A 15,860-nucleotide genomic window follows, 5' to 3' on the forward strand; every position below is an offset into this window, starting at 1 on the left:
TGGTGTCACATGGAATTCAGCGCCAATATAGCTGGATGGTGTCACATGGAATTCAGCGCCAATATAGCTGAGTGGTGTCACATGGAATTCAGCGCCAGTATAGCTGGATGGTGTCACATGGAATTCAGCGCCAATATAGCTGAGTGGTGTCACATGGAATGCAGCGTTTTAAAGAAAAATGATTCTGAGCTCATCACGGTCATTTTTACATTATTATTTAAACTCTCAGTGTCTTTCATACACATTGTATGGGCATGCGCTGAAGCGGTAGCAATTGTATGTTGAAGTTCGACTGAGTCGGAATCATGGGTTATGTGTAGACAAAACATCTGGGGGTGCATAGACAAAAAAATGTTTTTTCATATCTAACTGCCCTGTAATAGAGCCATATCGACTTAATTAAATATCTAACTACCCTATAAAATTAGTAAGACAAAGTAATATTAATTTCTGTGTTTCTCAGATACTGAAAATGTCTCCTACATCCACTCTGACTGGTCAATCACTTGTCGATCTCCTAAACCATGTAAACATAAATTCTCCATCACCATGCAATCTCCAGGAGAACGATGATTTCACATGTTGGCAAGTACAGGGAGTTTTCGTTTGGTAGCTACATGTATATTCATTTTAGTTACAAAAAATCTGTCCGACCTTTAAACCAGTTTAAACAAAATGACTGACCATCTTCATCGATAACTGACATGAAAATGGCTGCTTGCCTCAGTGAACGTAGTCAACTACTTAATGTGACCTGTGATTGGCTCAATGAAAATGATGTGACCAATTAAATGTCTTGTTTCATAATCCTAAATAAAAGCACATGTCCACAGCTGTGAGGAGTTTGTGCTCACACACGGTTTGAAAAGTGACCTGGAGAAAAGGCAGAAATCGTTCATAAACACCTGTTACACATGGCCATTGAAGAATAAGTTTATTGTTCTCAGCACTGATTGTGACCGTAATAAAACTAAACTACAATGCAAAATATGTGCGATGCATCTGTCTACCATGTATGGACTGAAGCCGGTCATTGAAACGCGACGGGTGTTCAACTATTTATATAAGTGACATAATACGTAAACAAAGAATATCAAATGTAAGTTAATGATTAGTATTTTAATTAACACTATTTCCAAGTTAAAATCAATCAAGCAATATTATTATAAACAGTACTTATATATGACAGTTCTATGCAGAGATCTTTCCTTCAAATGGGATAAAACACAATGCTTCTAAAACGCAGAAAACATATAGCTTGTAAAATGTTAAAGCGCTCTATCTGTATACGGATTGTGGATATATGTAACAGGGATTAAAACACTTGGTATAGTATACTATACTGTAATCTGATGGTTAAGTTTATGTGGGTTTGGGGTGCCCATACACCTTTCCACAGGGTGACATCCCCCAGATTGCAGAGAAGTAAGTGGTTCATTACATGAAGGCAACATTGTTTCTCTTCTTTCATTGTTATTTACTCAAGTATAACCAGATTTTAGAATAATAGCTCTTGAGCGATTTGGCCTTGTTTTTTCAGTGGGTTTGTCAACTGAAGCATTGTTCTGTCTGTGGCCGATTTACTCTTGACCAATGAGATATGAGACACGAGGCCTATTCAGCTAGGCTGCTTTCAGTTATATGGTTGTACCAGGCAAATTGCCATGTTTTTCAATGGTCATATGACCACTCTCACACAAGAGAAAAGTTACTGCGCCCAAAAAAATAACCAAATTTTGTTCTCTCTTCAGGTGTCCCAGACACAGGAAGGCGACAAGAGGGTTCTGCAGATTTCACAGGAGAAGTTCTGTGCTGATGGCAAAAAACCAGCTGGTAAGGAATACCGTGTGTCCTAAGTGACAGGTGTTTAATAATATTTGTTTATTTATTTATTTCTTTGATTGGTGTTTTACGCCGTACTCAAGAATAGTTCACTTTGACGACAGTGGTAAGCATTATGGTGGGAGGAAATCGCGCAAAGCCCAGGGGAAACCCAGGACCATCCCCAGGTTGTTGACAGACCTTCCTGGGTATGAACGGAGAGGAAATCAGCATGAGCTCACAGCGACTGCACTGGTGGGAGGCTCCTGGGTCATTGTGCTGCGCTGGCGTGCTAACCCTCTTGGACTAACTTAACATACTTAGAACTAACTTTGTTTGGGTTGAATTAAGGATATTGTTTTGATACCCAAGATTTTTACCCATTATGAATAAATAACTAATTTATTTCAAGACCTCATAGTAGTGTTAAAGGGGGGCCTCCGTGGCTCAGTCGGTTAGCGCGCTAGCGCAGCGTAATGACCCAGGAGCCTCTCACCAATGTGGTCGCTGTGAGTTCAAGTCCATCTCATGCTGGCTTCCTCTCCGACCGTAAGTGGGAAGGTCTTCCAGCAACCTGCGGATGGTCGTGGGTTTCCCCCGGGCTCTGTGTAGTGTAAGGGTATATAACTCTTCACATATGATGGTATTGTAGAAATGTGCACAAATATAGCACAAGCAGGTGTAAGAATTCGGATCATCTGAAGCTGCATTCATGCACGCATATACAGCTTAGTTGATTTTTGCAGACAGCATTTTGGAATAGCACTAAATTCAATGCACAGAAAGAAAAAATGTTCACCGGTGCACGCTAATTTGGGTTGACAGGTGATTCCTTCCAGTGGTTGGTTCCAATCAGCATTTGCTCCGCCTCCAGTCCAGGTAAACCAGTCAAATCACTGGTGTTAGACTCCGCCTCCACAACTGTTACTCTAGAGAACATTCCACAAGGAGATTGGGTGAAGGTGAGCAAACAAACTAAACTTTAGGATTCAGGAGAATCCAAAGCTTACTGCGATTGAGGATCATGGAATGTATTATCAGCCAACTTTTTGGAGATTTCAATACTGTATTTGTTATTATCACTTTTGCATTTTTACACAAACATTAAAAACTTTTAAACAAAACTATTTAAAATTTGCGTGTATGGTTTGTGTATGATTTTGCTGACAGCAAAATATACATGCTGGCATTGTGCTATGATATTTAGTGACACAGTGTAAGCATGCGTTTAAATTGTTTTGATAAAAATGTCTCAGACAACTTCAAAAACAAATTTTTGAAGGCTTAAAAATTTCATTCTGTTTGTCTGTGGTGATGTGCACATAAAAGTATATGGGACTGAAAAGATTCTTCTTGACATGTTATTTGTGCACACACACTTTCATTGCAAGCTTAGTAACAACTGTTATCTTTTATTGTATTAACAAATCAAGCCATTGTACATTCCAGCTGAACCCAGGCACAGTTGGTGTCTATCGAGTCCAGTACAGTTCTGAGATGCTGGAATTACTGTTACCAGCAATCAAGAGCAAAGTCCTGCCCCCCACAGACAGACTGGGTCTTCAGAGTGATCTGTTTGCTTTGGTAAGAGCTGCCCAGCTTTAGGCGAGGCCAGATAAAGCTTTATAATTTGGACAACCTTTCTGATTACCATAATTTGGGCTAAAATTGAGCAATTGTGGAACTATATCTGATAGTTATTGTTAATAAGCAACTTCATCACAAGGCTTCTTCATTAAGTAAGAAGTAATATTGTGTCAAACATTTTCAACATAAAATTAATGAAAGTGAACATATTTTTAAGTCTTTTAACTCTTCAATCTGGGCGACAGTTCAGAAAATTTACCTTCGTGTGACACTGTAACAGCACACCTTTTCTATGAAGGTAAAATTTGTGCCCAAGAAATTTTAAAAAAGAAAATTTAAAATGGATCTTTAAAGAGCAACATTGAGACTTCATAGTATGGCATAAACTACATTCAGTCACCAAGGTTTGTAATTTAGACACTGCCTCCTAATAGACAGTGTATGGTCAAAGGGAGGTCAAGACAAAGTAAGTAAGTATCAATAAATATAAGGTTTAACACTAGCCTCATTTAGGTGCTGGTACATGTACATGTACTTGAAGTTCGATGAAGATCACTTACCTTACAAATAGTATTCTCCAAAATATGTGCATTTTGAGAGAGGCCATAAACTGTTACATGTTGTGCTGAAACGTAAAATTTCCCAATCACACACATTTCTGATATCAACATGTCTCTTAGAAACAGGCAAAATGAGTAGCATATAGTCATAATATACTATGAACTTTAAGCTAATATCCTTTGTGGAGCAGAATTTTATTGAATGTGTCTCTAACTTTAGGCCAGAGCTGGTGAGATCTCCACGGTGGACGTTCTGAAAGTCTCTGAAGCCTTCACAAATGAGGAGAACTACACAGTGTGGAGTGACTTGAACAAAAATCTGTCCCAGATAGCCCTGCTCATCCAGTACACAGACTATTATGATGACTACAAGTCATTCTCCAAGAAACTCTTTGGGCCCCTTGGGGAGAGACTTGGATGGGACACCAAACCAAACGAAGGTATGAAAAGGGATCAGTCCGATCAGTGTTTAATAATATAAGACAAGTGAAAAAAGAAAAGCAGCAGGACAAGAGGCAAATGATAGGACAGTTTCCTGTACCAGATAGTATTTTGAATGGGGTCATCTGTTCAGTACAGGACAAGTCTACCATGTAAATAACACTGTAGCTTAAATACATACCATTCTGCCTTGCACCACCTTCAGAATTACTTTCAGGCTTGTCTTATTAGCATAAACTCTGAAAAACACACTTAATTATGCCTGAATACGTCTGCTTTTATTTTACCATCAAAATATTAAGTCAGAAAGCCTCTGTGTTCCACTCCGTTATATTTCAGATTTTTCAGAGGCATTAAATACATGATCTTGTGACTTTTTGCCGAGAAATTTTCAGTACAGTATTGTCTCTTAATTCATTTTTTGCTTTTTGAGCCTGGAGAAATCTATAGTAGCCTATACATATCAGTTATGTGATTTGTTTTATTCACGTGAGATCCAACAGTTCATATGATTGTTTAAAGCTTCATATCAAATAAAATTTGTGTTCTTTGCAACTGACAAATAGATGCATCAAAATGCACCTATGAATTTGATGTTAAACCTTCTTGAAGACTACCTGTTTTAAGGTAGTAGCTTGTGGAGGAGTGATTAGGTTGCTTGTCTTTCAATCACCAGATCACACAAGGTGGAAATTTGATCCCAGTTTCGGGATGTGCTTTCTTTAATCATTCTCAGGGACTTGGCGGTAAGAAGAGGTAGCAGGTGCTTGTTTATATGACCTGGCATGAAGTTCAGGTTAGACTTCTTACCTGCCACTAACGTGGCACCTGTCACAAATGATTGTTTGTCAGTAACTCAACAAAGGTCAGGAGTGTACACAGGGGGTTCCAGTTTCCACCACTCATAAAACTGGGAGCCATCACACAAGAGAAAAGTTTTTAAAGTTTCAAATAAATACTTGTATACTTTTTTGTTTGTGTGTGTTTGCTCCTTTTTTAATCTTTTCATGTTACTCTAGGAGGTCATTTGGTAGCCATTCTGAGGGAGTTTGTGTTTGCTGACTTTTGAATGTTGACATGTTGTTGTGGCAGGTGCTCTGGTTGCCATGCTAAGGGAGCTTATGTTTGCTGCCTTTTGAATGTTGACATGTTGTTGTGGCAGGTCCTGTGGTAGCCATGCTGAGGGAGCTTGTGTTTGCTGACTTTTGAATGTTGACATGTTGTTGTGGCAGGCCCTCTGGTAGCCATGCTGAGGGAGATTGTGTTTGCTGACTTTTGAATGTTGACATGTTGTTGTGGCAGGCCCTCTGGTAGCTATGCTGAGGGAGCTTGTGTTTGCTGCCTTTTGAATGTTGACATGTTGTTGTGGCAGGTCCTGTGGTAGCCATGCTGAGGGAGCTTGTGTTTGCTGACTTTTGAATGTTGACATGTTGTTGTGGCAGGTCCTGTGGTAGCCATGCTGAGGGAGCTTGTGTTTGCTGACTTTTGAATGTTGACATGTTGTTGTGGCAGGCCCTCTGGTAGCCATGCTGAGGGAGTTTGTGTTTGCTGACTTTTGAATGTTGACATGTTGTTGTGGCAGGCCCTCTGGTAGCTATGCTGAGGGAGCTTGTGTTTGCTGCCTTTTGAATGCTGACATGTTGTTGTGGCAGGTCCTGTGGTAGCCATGCTGAGGGAGATTGTGTTTGCTGCCTTTTGAATGTTGACATGTTGTTCTGGCAGGTCCTGTGGTAGCCATGCTGAGGGAGTTTGTGTTTGCTGCCTTTTGAATGTTGACATGTTGTTGTGGCAGGTCCTTTGGTAGCCATGCTGAGGGAGCTTGTGTTTGCTGCCTTTTAAATGCTTACATGTTGTTGTGGCAGGTCCTCTGGTAGCCATGCTGAGGGAGATTGTGTGTGCTCCCTTTTGAATGTTGACATGTTGTTGTGGCAGGTCCTCTGGTAGCCATGCTGAGGGAGATTGTGTTTGCTGACTTTTGAATGTTGACATGTTGTTGTGACAGGTAAGGGAGATTGTGTTTGCTGACTTTTGAATGTTGACATGTTGTTGTGGCAGGTCCTGTGGTAGCCATGCTGAGGGAGTTTGTGTGTGCTGCCTATTGAATGTTGACATGTTGTTGTGGCAGGTCCTGTGGTAGCCATGCTGAGGGAGTTTGTGTTTGCTGACTTTTGAATGTTGACATGTTGTTGTGGCAGGTCCTGTGGTAGCCATGCTGAGGGAGTTTGTGTGTGCTGCCTATTGAATGTTGACATGTTGTTGTGGCAGGTCCTGTGGTAGCCATGCTGAGGGAGTTTGTGTTTGCTGACTTTTGAATGTTGACATGTTGTTGTGGCAGGTCCTGTGGTAGCCATGCTTAATGGAGCTTGTGTGTTCTGCCTTTTGAATGTTGACATGTTGTTGTGGCAGGTCCTCTGGTAGCCATGCTGAGGGAGCTTGTGTTTGCTGCCTTTTGAATGTTGACATGTTGTTGTGGCAGGTCCTGTGGTAGCCATGCTGAGGGAGTTTGTGTGTGCTGCCTATTGAATGTTGACATGTTGTTGTGGCAGGTCCTGTGGTAGCCATGCTGAGGGAGTTTGTGTTTGCTGACTTTTGAATGTTGACATGTTGTTGTGGCAGGTCCTGTGGTAGCCATGCTTAATGGAGCTTGTGTGTTCTGCCTTTTGAATGTTGACATGTTGTTGTGGCAGGTCCTGTGGTAGCCATGCTGAGGGAGTTTGTGTTTGCTGACTTTTGAATGTTGACATGTTGTTGTGGCAGGTCCTCTGGTAGCCATGCTGAGGGAGCTTGAGTTTCCTGCCTTTTGAATGTTGACATGTTGTTGTGGCAGGTCCTCTGGTAGCCATGCTGAGGGAGCTTGTGTTTGCTGCCTTTTGAATGTTGACATGTTGTTGTGGCAGGACCTCTGGTAGCCATGCTGAGGGAGATTGTGTGTGCTGCCTTTTGAATGTTGACATGTTGTTGTGGCAGGTCCTCTGGTAGCCATGCTGAGGGAGTTTGTGTTTGCTGCCTTTTGAATGTTGACATGTTGTTGTGGCAGGACCTCTGGTAGCCATGCTGAGGGAGTTTGTGTGTGCTGCCTTTTGAATGTTGACATGTTGTTGTGGCAGGACCTCTGGTAGCCATGCTGAGGGAGCTTGTGTGTGCTGCCTTTTGAATGTTGACATGTTGTTGTGGCAGGTCCTCTGGTAGCCATGCTGAGGGAGTTTGTGTTTGCTGCCTTTTGAATGTTGACATGTTGTTGTGGCAGGACCTCTGGTAGCTATGCTGAGGGAGTTTGTGTTTGCTGCCTTTTGAATGTTGACATGTTGTTGTGGCAGGACCTCTGGTAGCCATGCTGAGGGAGATTGTGTGTGCTGCCTTTTGAATGTTGACATGTTGTTGTGGCAGGTCCTCTGGTAGCCATGCTGAGGGAGTTTGTGTTTGCTGCCTTTTGAATGTTGACATGTTGTTGTGGCAGGACCTCTGGTAGCCATGCTGAGGGAGTTTGTGTTTGTTGCCTTTTGAATGTTGACATGTTGTTGTGGCAGGACCTCTGGTAGCCATGCTGAGGGAGATTGTGTGTGCTGCCTTTTGAATGTTGACATGTTGTTGTGGCAGGTCCTCTGGTAGCCATGCTGAGGGAGCTTGTGTTTGCTGCCTTTTGAATGTTGACATGTTGTTGTGGCAGGTCCTCTGGTAGCCATGCTGAGAGAGCTTGTGATCACTCGCCTTGGGAGGTACGGACACGAAACCACGGTCACGGAGGCTAAGGCCAGGTTTGAAGCTCACTACACTGGGGCTAAAGTTCTACCTGCGGATCTGCGCTCACCAGTAAGTCTTCTTGTGCGGTGGGGGACGAATGTAGAATAATATGGACCAAAAGTTTAGTTCTCTTTTTGATTCTTTATTTTTTTTTTTTTTTTTTGTTAAAGTTAAAGAGGCTATACCAGAGATTTTGCATAAAATGTGTATGCACTGAGCAAAAATATTCTGCAGGAATAGCCTGATTGGTTGCTTTTCTGTAAATAAGGGAATCGTACATGTATTATGCGTAATGTTAAAATCATTTAATAAGCATGTTGTTATCGATTTTCAATGGTATATTTGGGGGCCTCCGTGGCTCAGTCAGTTAGCGCGCTAGCGCAGCGTAATGACCCAAGAGCCTCTCACCAATGCGGTCGCTGTGAGTTCAAGTCCAGCTCATGCTGGCTTCCTCTCCAGCCGTACGTGAGAAGGTTTGGCAGCAACCTGCGGATGGTTGTGGGTTTCCCCCGGGCTGTGTTTGGTTTCCACCCACCATAATGCTGGCCGCCGTCGTATAAGTGAAATATTCTTGAGTACGGCGTAAAACACCAATCAAATAAATAAATCAGTGCGCCCTAACCCATCATCCCCATTACCAGACCACCGTTTGACATACTGCACTCACTGAAGTGACATATCCTTGAGTGCGGCATAAAACAGCAGTCAGATTGTTGCATCAAACAAATGCATGTATATATACATATGTTATTAAAGAATTGGTCATGAAATACCTGTAGGCTGAAATAAACCCTTTGGACTGATTTCAGGTGTACATCACTGTGTTGTCACAGGCAGATCAAGAAACATTCAACAAATTCCTACAGGTAAGTACAAAATCTGTATTTTCCACACCAATATGTTCAAAACAATATTGACATACGTAAGGGCCTCCATGGCCATGGGGTTAGCTTGCTGGAACCCTCTCATCTATGTAGTTCCAAGTCCAGCTTGTGCTGGCTTCCTTTCCCTGCGTGCGAGGAAAGGCCTACAGCAAACTGATTATCATGGGCTTTGCCCTAACCAAGGTTTCCTCCCACCATTATGCAGGCTTCTGTGAAATATACTTGAGTAAGATGTGAAGCTGGAATCAAATAAACAAATAAGTGCATAATTGTCTGTGTTTCAAATGTCAGGGAGTACTGTATCCTGATGGAGCTTCCCAGAGTTCTGCCCGTGTTTTCTCTCACCATAATGCTGCCTATCATCATTGAAGTGAAATATTTTTGAGTGCAACATAAAACACCCATCAAATGAATACATATTATGACAGTGTCCACTTTGTCTTGTCCAATAATGAACTGATACTACTAGGGCGTTTCGATTTCGAACTCTTTTGTCGCAAAAGGTAGAAATAGTTGTTCTGCATCATGTGCGGAGCACTTGTCTCACCATTTCCTGAATGCACAGATGACGATGCTTTTCCTCGGGAACTTCATAGGTTCACAAACATTCAGAACCTCAATTTTTACAATTGTTTGTCTGTTCTAAATGACTTTTGTGTGAAACTTTTCACCAGGACCCATGTTATTATCGTAAAGGTAACAGTGTAGAGTTGATGAACATTTCTAACAGGACGTATAGCACAGTATGACATTTTTGACCTTCAGCAGTAAAACAGTGCGAACTTTAAACAACTCCACTATTATAAACTACTTTTCACCAAAATTAATATATGAATTATGCATATAATTTGGCATTTTAATATTTAAGGTAATTGGAACATAGGTTTAGTGTGTTAGCCAGTGTGTGGGGGGGGGGGGGGAGTAGTGGTGTCTTGACATTTTTGAGATGCCCTATTTTGACAGTATGAACACGAAAGAAATATAGGGGGAAAATTTGAAATGAGATAGCCTGATTTCCAATTCTGACTAAGTCTGTGCCTTTTAAACACTTCCACAAAACACTAGATCAAATTTGTGACATTTTTGATAAATATTATCTAGGTTATATCACCTAAAGGTTGTGTTATTTATGAGTAATGTTACGAAAAATTGGTTTGCAAAGTTTTGTTAAAGTGGGACCAGTCTGCTCTAAGGAGACACTGTTGTCACATGACCAAAATAACGTTTAAACACCAGACAAACAAGAAGCAATATCGTGTTTTCTCTTTTTTCACAGCTGTTTGACAAGGCTGACTCACAGGAGGAGAGGGACCGCATCCAGAGAGCACTGGGCTGTGTAGCAACCAAAGAGCTACAGAGTAAAGTTCTCGACTTCGCTCTATCTGTGAGTAACTGATTTTGTCAGCCAACTTCAGTGTCCGCTGCACACTGCAGCTTGGTTTACTCGTATCTTGCAACATCCTAGTGGTACTGTTCCAGGGCCGCATACATAACTGAAGTTTGTGGCCCTGGATCATGGATACTTATAGTATAGGCACACGAGTTGCAATAGTGACTGATACTTCCACCAGCTTGGCTGCATATGATAGAGAATTATTCTGACCATTCTTAATAGGGCCGATACATGTAAAAATGCGGGGGAAATGTAAGTTTTGCCGCGAGTGGCCATTACTTTACAAACTAGAGGTTAACCTGTTTAATATGTACATGATAGGGGAGGTCACTCTTGACAAACAGCCCAACTGGTGAGGCCGAAAATCGTGGGAGTGTATGTGATTTTTCATTGCGGAAAGTTAGGGAATGAAGGTGAAGAGCAGCCCAACTGCTAACTGTTTTACACAAACTGAGTTTAGAGTTGCCAGCATGGGAGTTGGTGTTTCAAAAGTGGGGAGGGAGGACAATGTCATTCACACACATCATTATAACTGGGGTTTATTCCATGTCCAGGTGAGACAGGGGGCCTGTGTGTGAGTGTGAGTGTGAGTGTGACATTCAACATATTTTGCTTCAGTTTTGAATTCTGATAGGTGCTTGAATTTAATCTCTTAAGCCCTTAAATTTATTTTGTTTTAAGCTGTGCGAACCCTTATTAAATACCTTCCTGTTAAGCCCTGTGAACTGAAGGACAACTATTTGTGGCACAGTGGTCCTTACAGTATGCTTGTTTCCTTGGTGTATAAACCTCATCCGCAGAACTCCCACTCCCCGTCATAGATATGTATCTCACCCATAGAACTCCCACTCCCCGTCATAGATATGTATCTCACCCATAGAACTCCCAGTCCCCGTCATAGATATGTATCTCACCCATAGAACTCCCACTCCCCATCATAGATATGTATCTCACCCATAGAACTCCCACTCTCCATCATAGATATGTATCTCACCCATAGAACTCCCACTCCCCGTCATAGATATGTATCTCACCCATAGAACTCCCACTCCCCGTCATAGATATGTATCTCACCCATAGAACTCCCACTCTCCATCATAGATATGTATCTCACCCATAGAACTCCCACTCCCCGTCATTGATATGTATCTCACCCATAGAACTCCCACTCCCCGTCATAGATATGTATCTCACCCATGGAACTCCCACTCCCTGTCATAGATATGTATCTCACCCATAGAACTTCCACTCCCCGTCATAGAAATATATCTCACCCATAGAACTCCCACTCCCCGTCATAGATATGTATCTCACCCATAGAACTCCCACTCCCCTTTACAGATATGTATCTCACCCATAGAACTCCCACTCCCCGTCATAGATATGTATCTCACCCATAGAACTCCCACTCCCCGTCGTAGATATGTATATCACCCCTGGAACTTCTTAAATGTATGTGGAACTTAAAGATTGCTGTAACTTCTTGACTCTGTTTTGTCTCCGCTCCACAGGACAAAGTTCGCTCGCAGGACACCGTGTTTGTCATCGCTGGAGTGACAGGGAGTGCTCAGGGGAGAGAACTGGCCTGGGAGTTTGTCAAGTCCAATTGGTCCACACTTCACAACAGGTACAAGGGTGGATTCCTGCTCTCCAGACTCGTCAAGGTGAGTTGATTCCAAGAAGTGGGAGCCTGTATGACCTAGTATGCTAGTGTATAGCAGTGTCCCAGGAGCTTCTCACTGATTCAGTCACAGCGAGTTCCAAGTCCAGCTCATGCCGGCTTCCTCTCTGGTTTTCGGTGGGAATGTCTGCCAGCAATCAGCAAGATGGTCATGGGTTTCCCCGAGGCTCTGCTCGGTTTCCTCTCACCATAATGCTGACTGCCATCATTTGAATTAAATATTCTTGAGTACGGCATTGAACACCAATGAAATAAACGGGTTTGCTTCAAGCAGTCATCTGGATTGTTGGGGGTGGGGAGGGGCGAGGGATAGTTTTTGTTCTTTTCCCCAGTATTATGTAACAATATAAGTGGTAAAAACTGGTGAGCAAAAGACTGAAAATGAATCGATGAATGTACGCATACGTAATGACTAGTCATTGTCTTACAACTAAAAAAATTGTTGAATACAACGTAAAAGCATAAGCATGTATACATACATACACGTTATGGTGGTGATAAAAGCACAAGCATGTATACGTACATACACGTTATGGTGATGATAAAAGCACAAGCATGTGTACATACATACACGTTATGGTGATGATAAAAGCACAAGCATGTATACGTACATACACGTTATGGTGATGATAAAAGCACAAGCATGTGTACATACATACACGTTATGGTGATGATAAAAGCACAAGCATGTATACATACGTACACGTTATGGTGATGATAAAAGCACAAGCATGTATACATACATACGCGTTATGTTGATGATAAAAGCACAAGCATGTGTACATACATACACGTTATGGTGATGATAAAAGCATAAGCATGTATACGTACATACACGTTATGGTGATGATAAAAGCACAAGCATGTATACATACGTACACGTTATGGTGATGATAAAAGCACAAGCATGTATACACACATACACGTTACGGTGATGATAAAAACACAAGCATGTATACATACATACACATTACGGTGATGATAAAAGCACAAGCATGTATACACACATACGCGTTATGTTGATGATAAAAGCACAAGCATGTGTACATACATACACGTTATGGTGATGATAAAAGCATAAGCATGTATACGTACATACACGTTATGGTGATGATAAAAGCACAAGCATGTATACATACGTACACGTTATGGTGATGATAAAAGCACAAGCATGTATACACACATACACATTATGGTGATGATAAAAGCACAAGCATGTATACATACATACACGTTATGGTGATGATAAAAGCACAAGCATGTATACATACATACACGTTATGGTGATGATAAAAGCACAAGCATGTATACATACATACACGTTATGGTGATGATAAAAGCACAAGCATGTATACACACATACGCGTTATGTTGATGATAAAAGCACAAGCATGTGTACATACATACACGTTATGGTGATGATAAAAACACAAGCATGTATACGTACATACACGTTATGGTGATGATAAAAGCACAAGCATGTATACATACATACACGTGATGGTGATGATAAAAGCACAAGCATGTATACATACGTACACGTTATGGTGATGATAAAAGCACAAGCATGTATACATACATACGCGTTATGTTGATGATAAAAGCACAAGCATGTGTACATACATACACGTTATGGTGATGATAAAAGCATAAGCATGTATACGTACGTACACGTTATGGTGATGATAAAAGCACAAGCATGTATACATACGTACACGTTATGGTGATGATAAAAGCACAAGCATGTATACACACATACACATTATGGTGATGATAAAAGCACAAGCATGTATACATACATACACGTTATGGTGATGATAAAAGCACAAGCATGTATACATACGTACATGTTATGGTGATGATAAAAGCACAAGCATGTATACATACATACACATTATGGTGATGATAAAAGCACAAGCATGTATACATACATACACGTTATGGTGATGATAAAAGCACAAGCATGTATACATACATACGCGTTACGGTGATGATAAAAGCACAAGCATGTATACACACATACGCGTTATGTTGATGATAAAAGCACAAGCATGTGTACATACATACACATTATGGTGATGATAAAAGCACAAGCATGTATACGTACACACACGTTATGGTGATGATAAAAACACAAGCATGTATACGTACATACACGTTATGGTGATGATAAAAGCACAAGCATGTATACATACGTACACGTTATGGTGATGATAAAAGCACAAGCATGTATACGTACATACACGTTATGGTGATGAAAAAACACAAGCATGTATACATACATACACGTTACGGTGATGATAAAAGCATAAGCATGTATACGTACATACACGTTATGGTGATGATAAAGCACAAGCATGTATACTACATACACGTTACGGTGATGATAAAAGCACAAGCATGTATATGTACATACACGTTATGGTGATGATAAAAGCACAAGCATGTATATATACATACACGTTATTGTTGATGATAAAAACACAAGCATGTATACGTACATACACGTTATGGTGATGATAAAAACACAAGCATGTATACATACATACGCGTTATGTTGATGATAAAAGCACAAGCATGTGTACGTACATACGCGTTATGTTGATGATAAAAGCACGAGCATGTATACGTACACACACGTTATGGTGATGATAAAAACACAAGCATGTATACATACATACGCGTTATGGTGATGATAAAAGCACAAGCATGTGTACGTACACACACGTTATGGTGATGATAAAAACACAGCATGTATACGTACATTCACGTTATGGTGATGATAAAAGCACAAGCATGTATACGTACATACACGTTATGGTGATGATAAAAACACAAGCATGTATACATACATACGCGTTACGGTGATGATAAAAGCACAAGCATGTATACACACATACGCGTTATGTTGATGATAAAAGCACAAGCATGTGTACATACATACACATTATGGTGATGATAAAAGCACAAGCATGTATACGTACATACACGTTATGGTGATGATAAAAAACACAAGCATGTATACATACATACACGTTATGGTGATGATAAAAGCACAAGCATGTATACACACATACGCGTTATGTTGATTGATAAAAGCACAAGCATGTATACATACATACACGTTATGGTGATGATAAAAACACAAGCATGTATACGTACATACACGTTATGGTGATGATAAAAACACAAGCATGTATACATACATACGCGTTATGTTGATGATAAAAGCACAAGCATGTGTACATACATACACGCTATGTTGATGATAAAAGCACGAGCATGTATACGTACACACACGTTATGGTGATGATAAAAACACAAGCATGTGTACATACATACACGTGATGGTGATGATAAAAACACAAGCATGTGTACATACATGTACATACATGTTATGGTGATGATCATTATCTTTCCAGACCACAACCGATGGGTTTGCTTCAGAAGACAAAGCCCAAGAGGTTGAGGTGAGTGAAGGATGCTGTTGCGCAAGGCTCTTGCTAACAAAAATTAAAATCAGAAAGGGACGTTCAATAGTAATGTTTGTATGGTGGATATTTGGGACCATATGTGGTGTATTATTTGTACGTGATAATGCTTGATATGAGGAAACTAAGAAATTTATTTGAATGTAAATTTGTTGTATCAACTATTCAGTTGAAAAGCCCTTTTCACAGTGTAAATGCAGCATTTGAAACAGTTTGTTATACTTGTTTTTGACCAGTCTAATTGCACCACCCAGAAAATTT

At 40.8% G+C, this 15,860-nt stretch overlaps 1 protein-coding gene across 3 annotated transcripts in view; it reads left to right on the top strand.

Moving 5' to 3' along the window:
* The window catches only part of LOC135464976 (puromycin-sensitive aminopeptidase-like), an 84,349-nt gene that overhangs the window by 62,313 nt on the left and 6,176 nt on the right, over positions 1-15,860 (top strand). For 2 of the 3 annotated variants that reach the window (XM_064742567.1, XM_064742566.1), the window contains exons 14-22: positions 1,752-1,833; positions 2,647-2,783; positions 3,271-3,405; positions 4,189-4,408; positions 8,077-8,219; positions 8,960-9,016; positions 10,311-10,418; positions 11,939-12,091; positions 15,531-15,578. In XM_064742567.1, coding sequence (XP_064598637.1) covers positions 1,752-1,833; positions 2,647-2,783; positions 3,271-3,405; positions 4,189-4,408; positions 8,077-8,219; positions 8,960-9,016; positions 10,311-10,418; positions 11,939-12,091; positions 15,531-15,578 — 1,083 coding nt within the window. The remainder of the gene's footprint in view (positions 1-1,751; positions 1,834-2,646; positions 2,784-3,270; positions 3,406-4,188; positions 4,409-8,076; positions 8,220-8,959; positions 9,017-10,310; positions 10,419-11,938; positions 12,092-15,530; positions 15,579-15,860) is intronic. The other variant, XM_064742565.1, reaches the window with a different exon arrangement.

This window comes from Liolophura sinensis, chromosome 4, assembly GCF_032854445.1.
Source record: "Liolophura sinensis isolate JHLJ2023 chromosome 4, CUHK_Ljap_v2, whole genome shotgun sequence".
NCBI classification, from domain to species: Eukaryota; Metazoa; Mollusca; class Polyplacophora; order Chitonida; family Chitonidae; genus Liolophura; species Liolophura sinensis.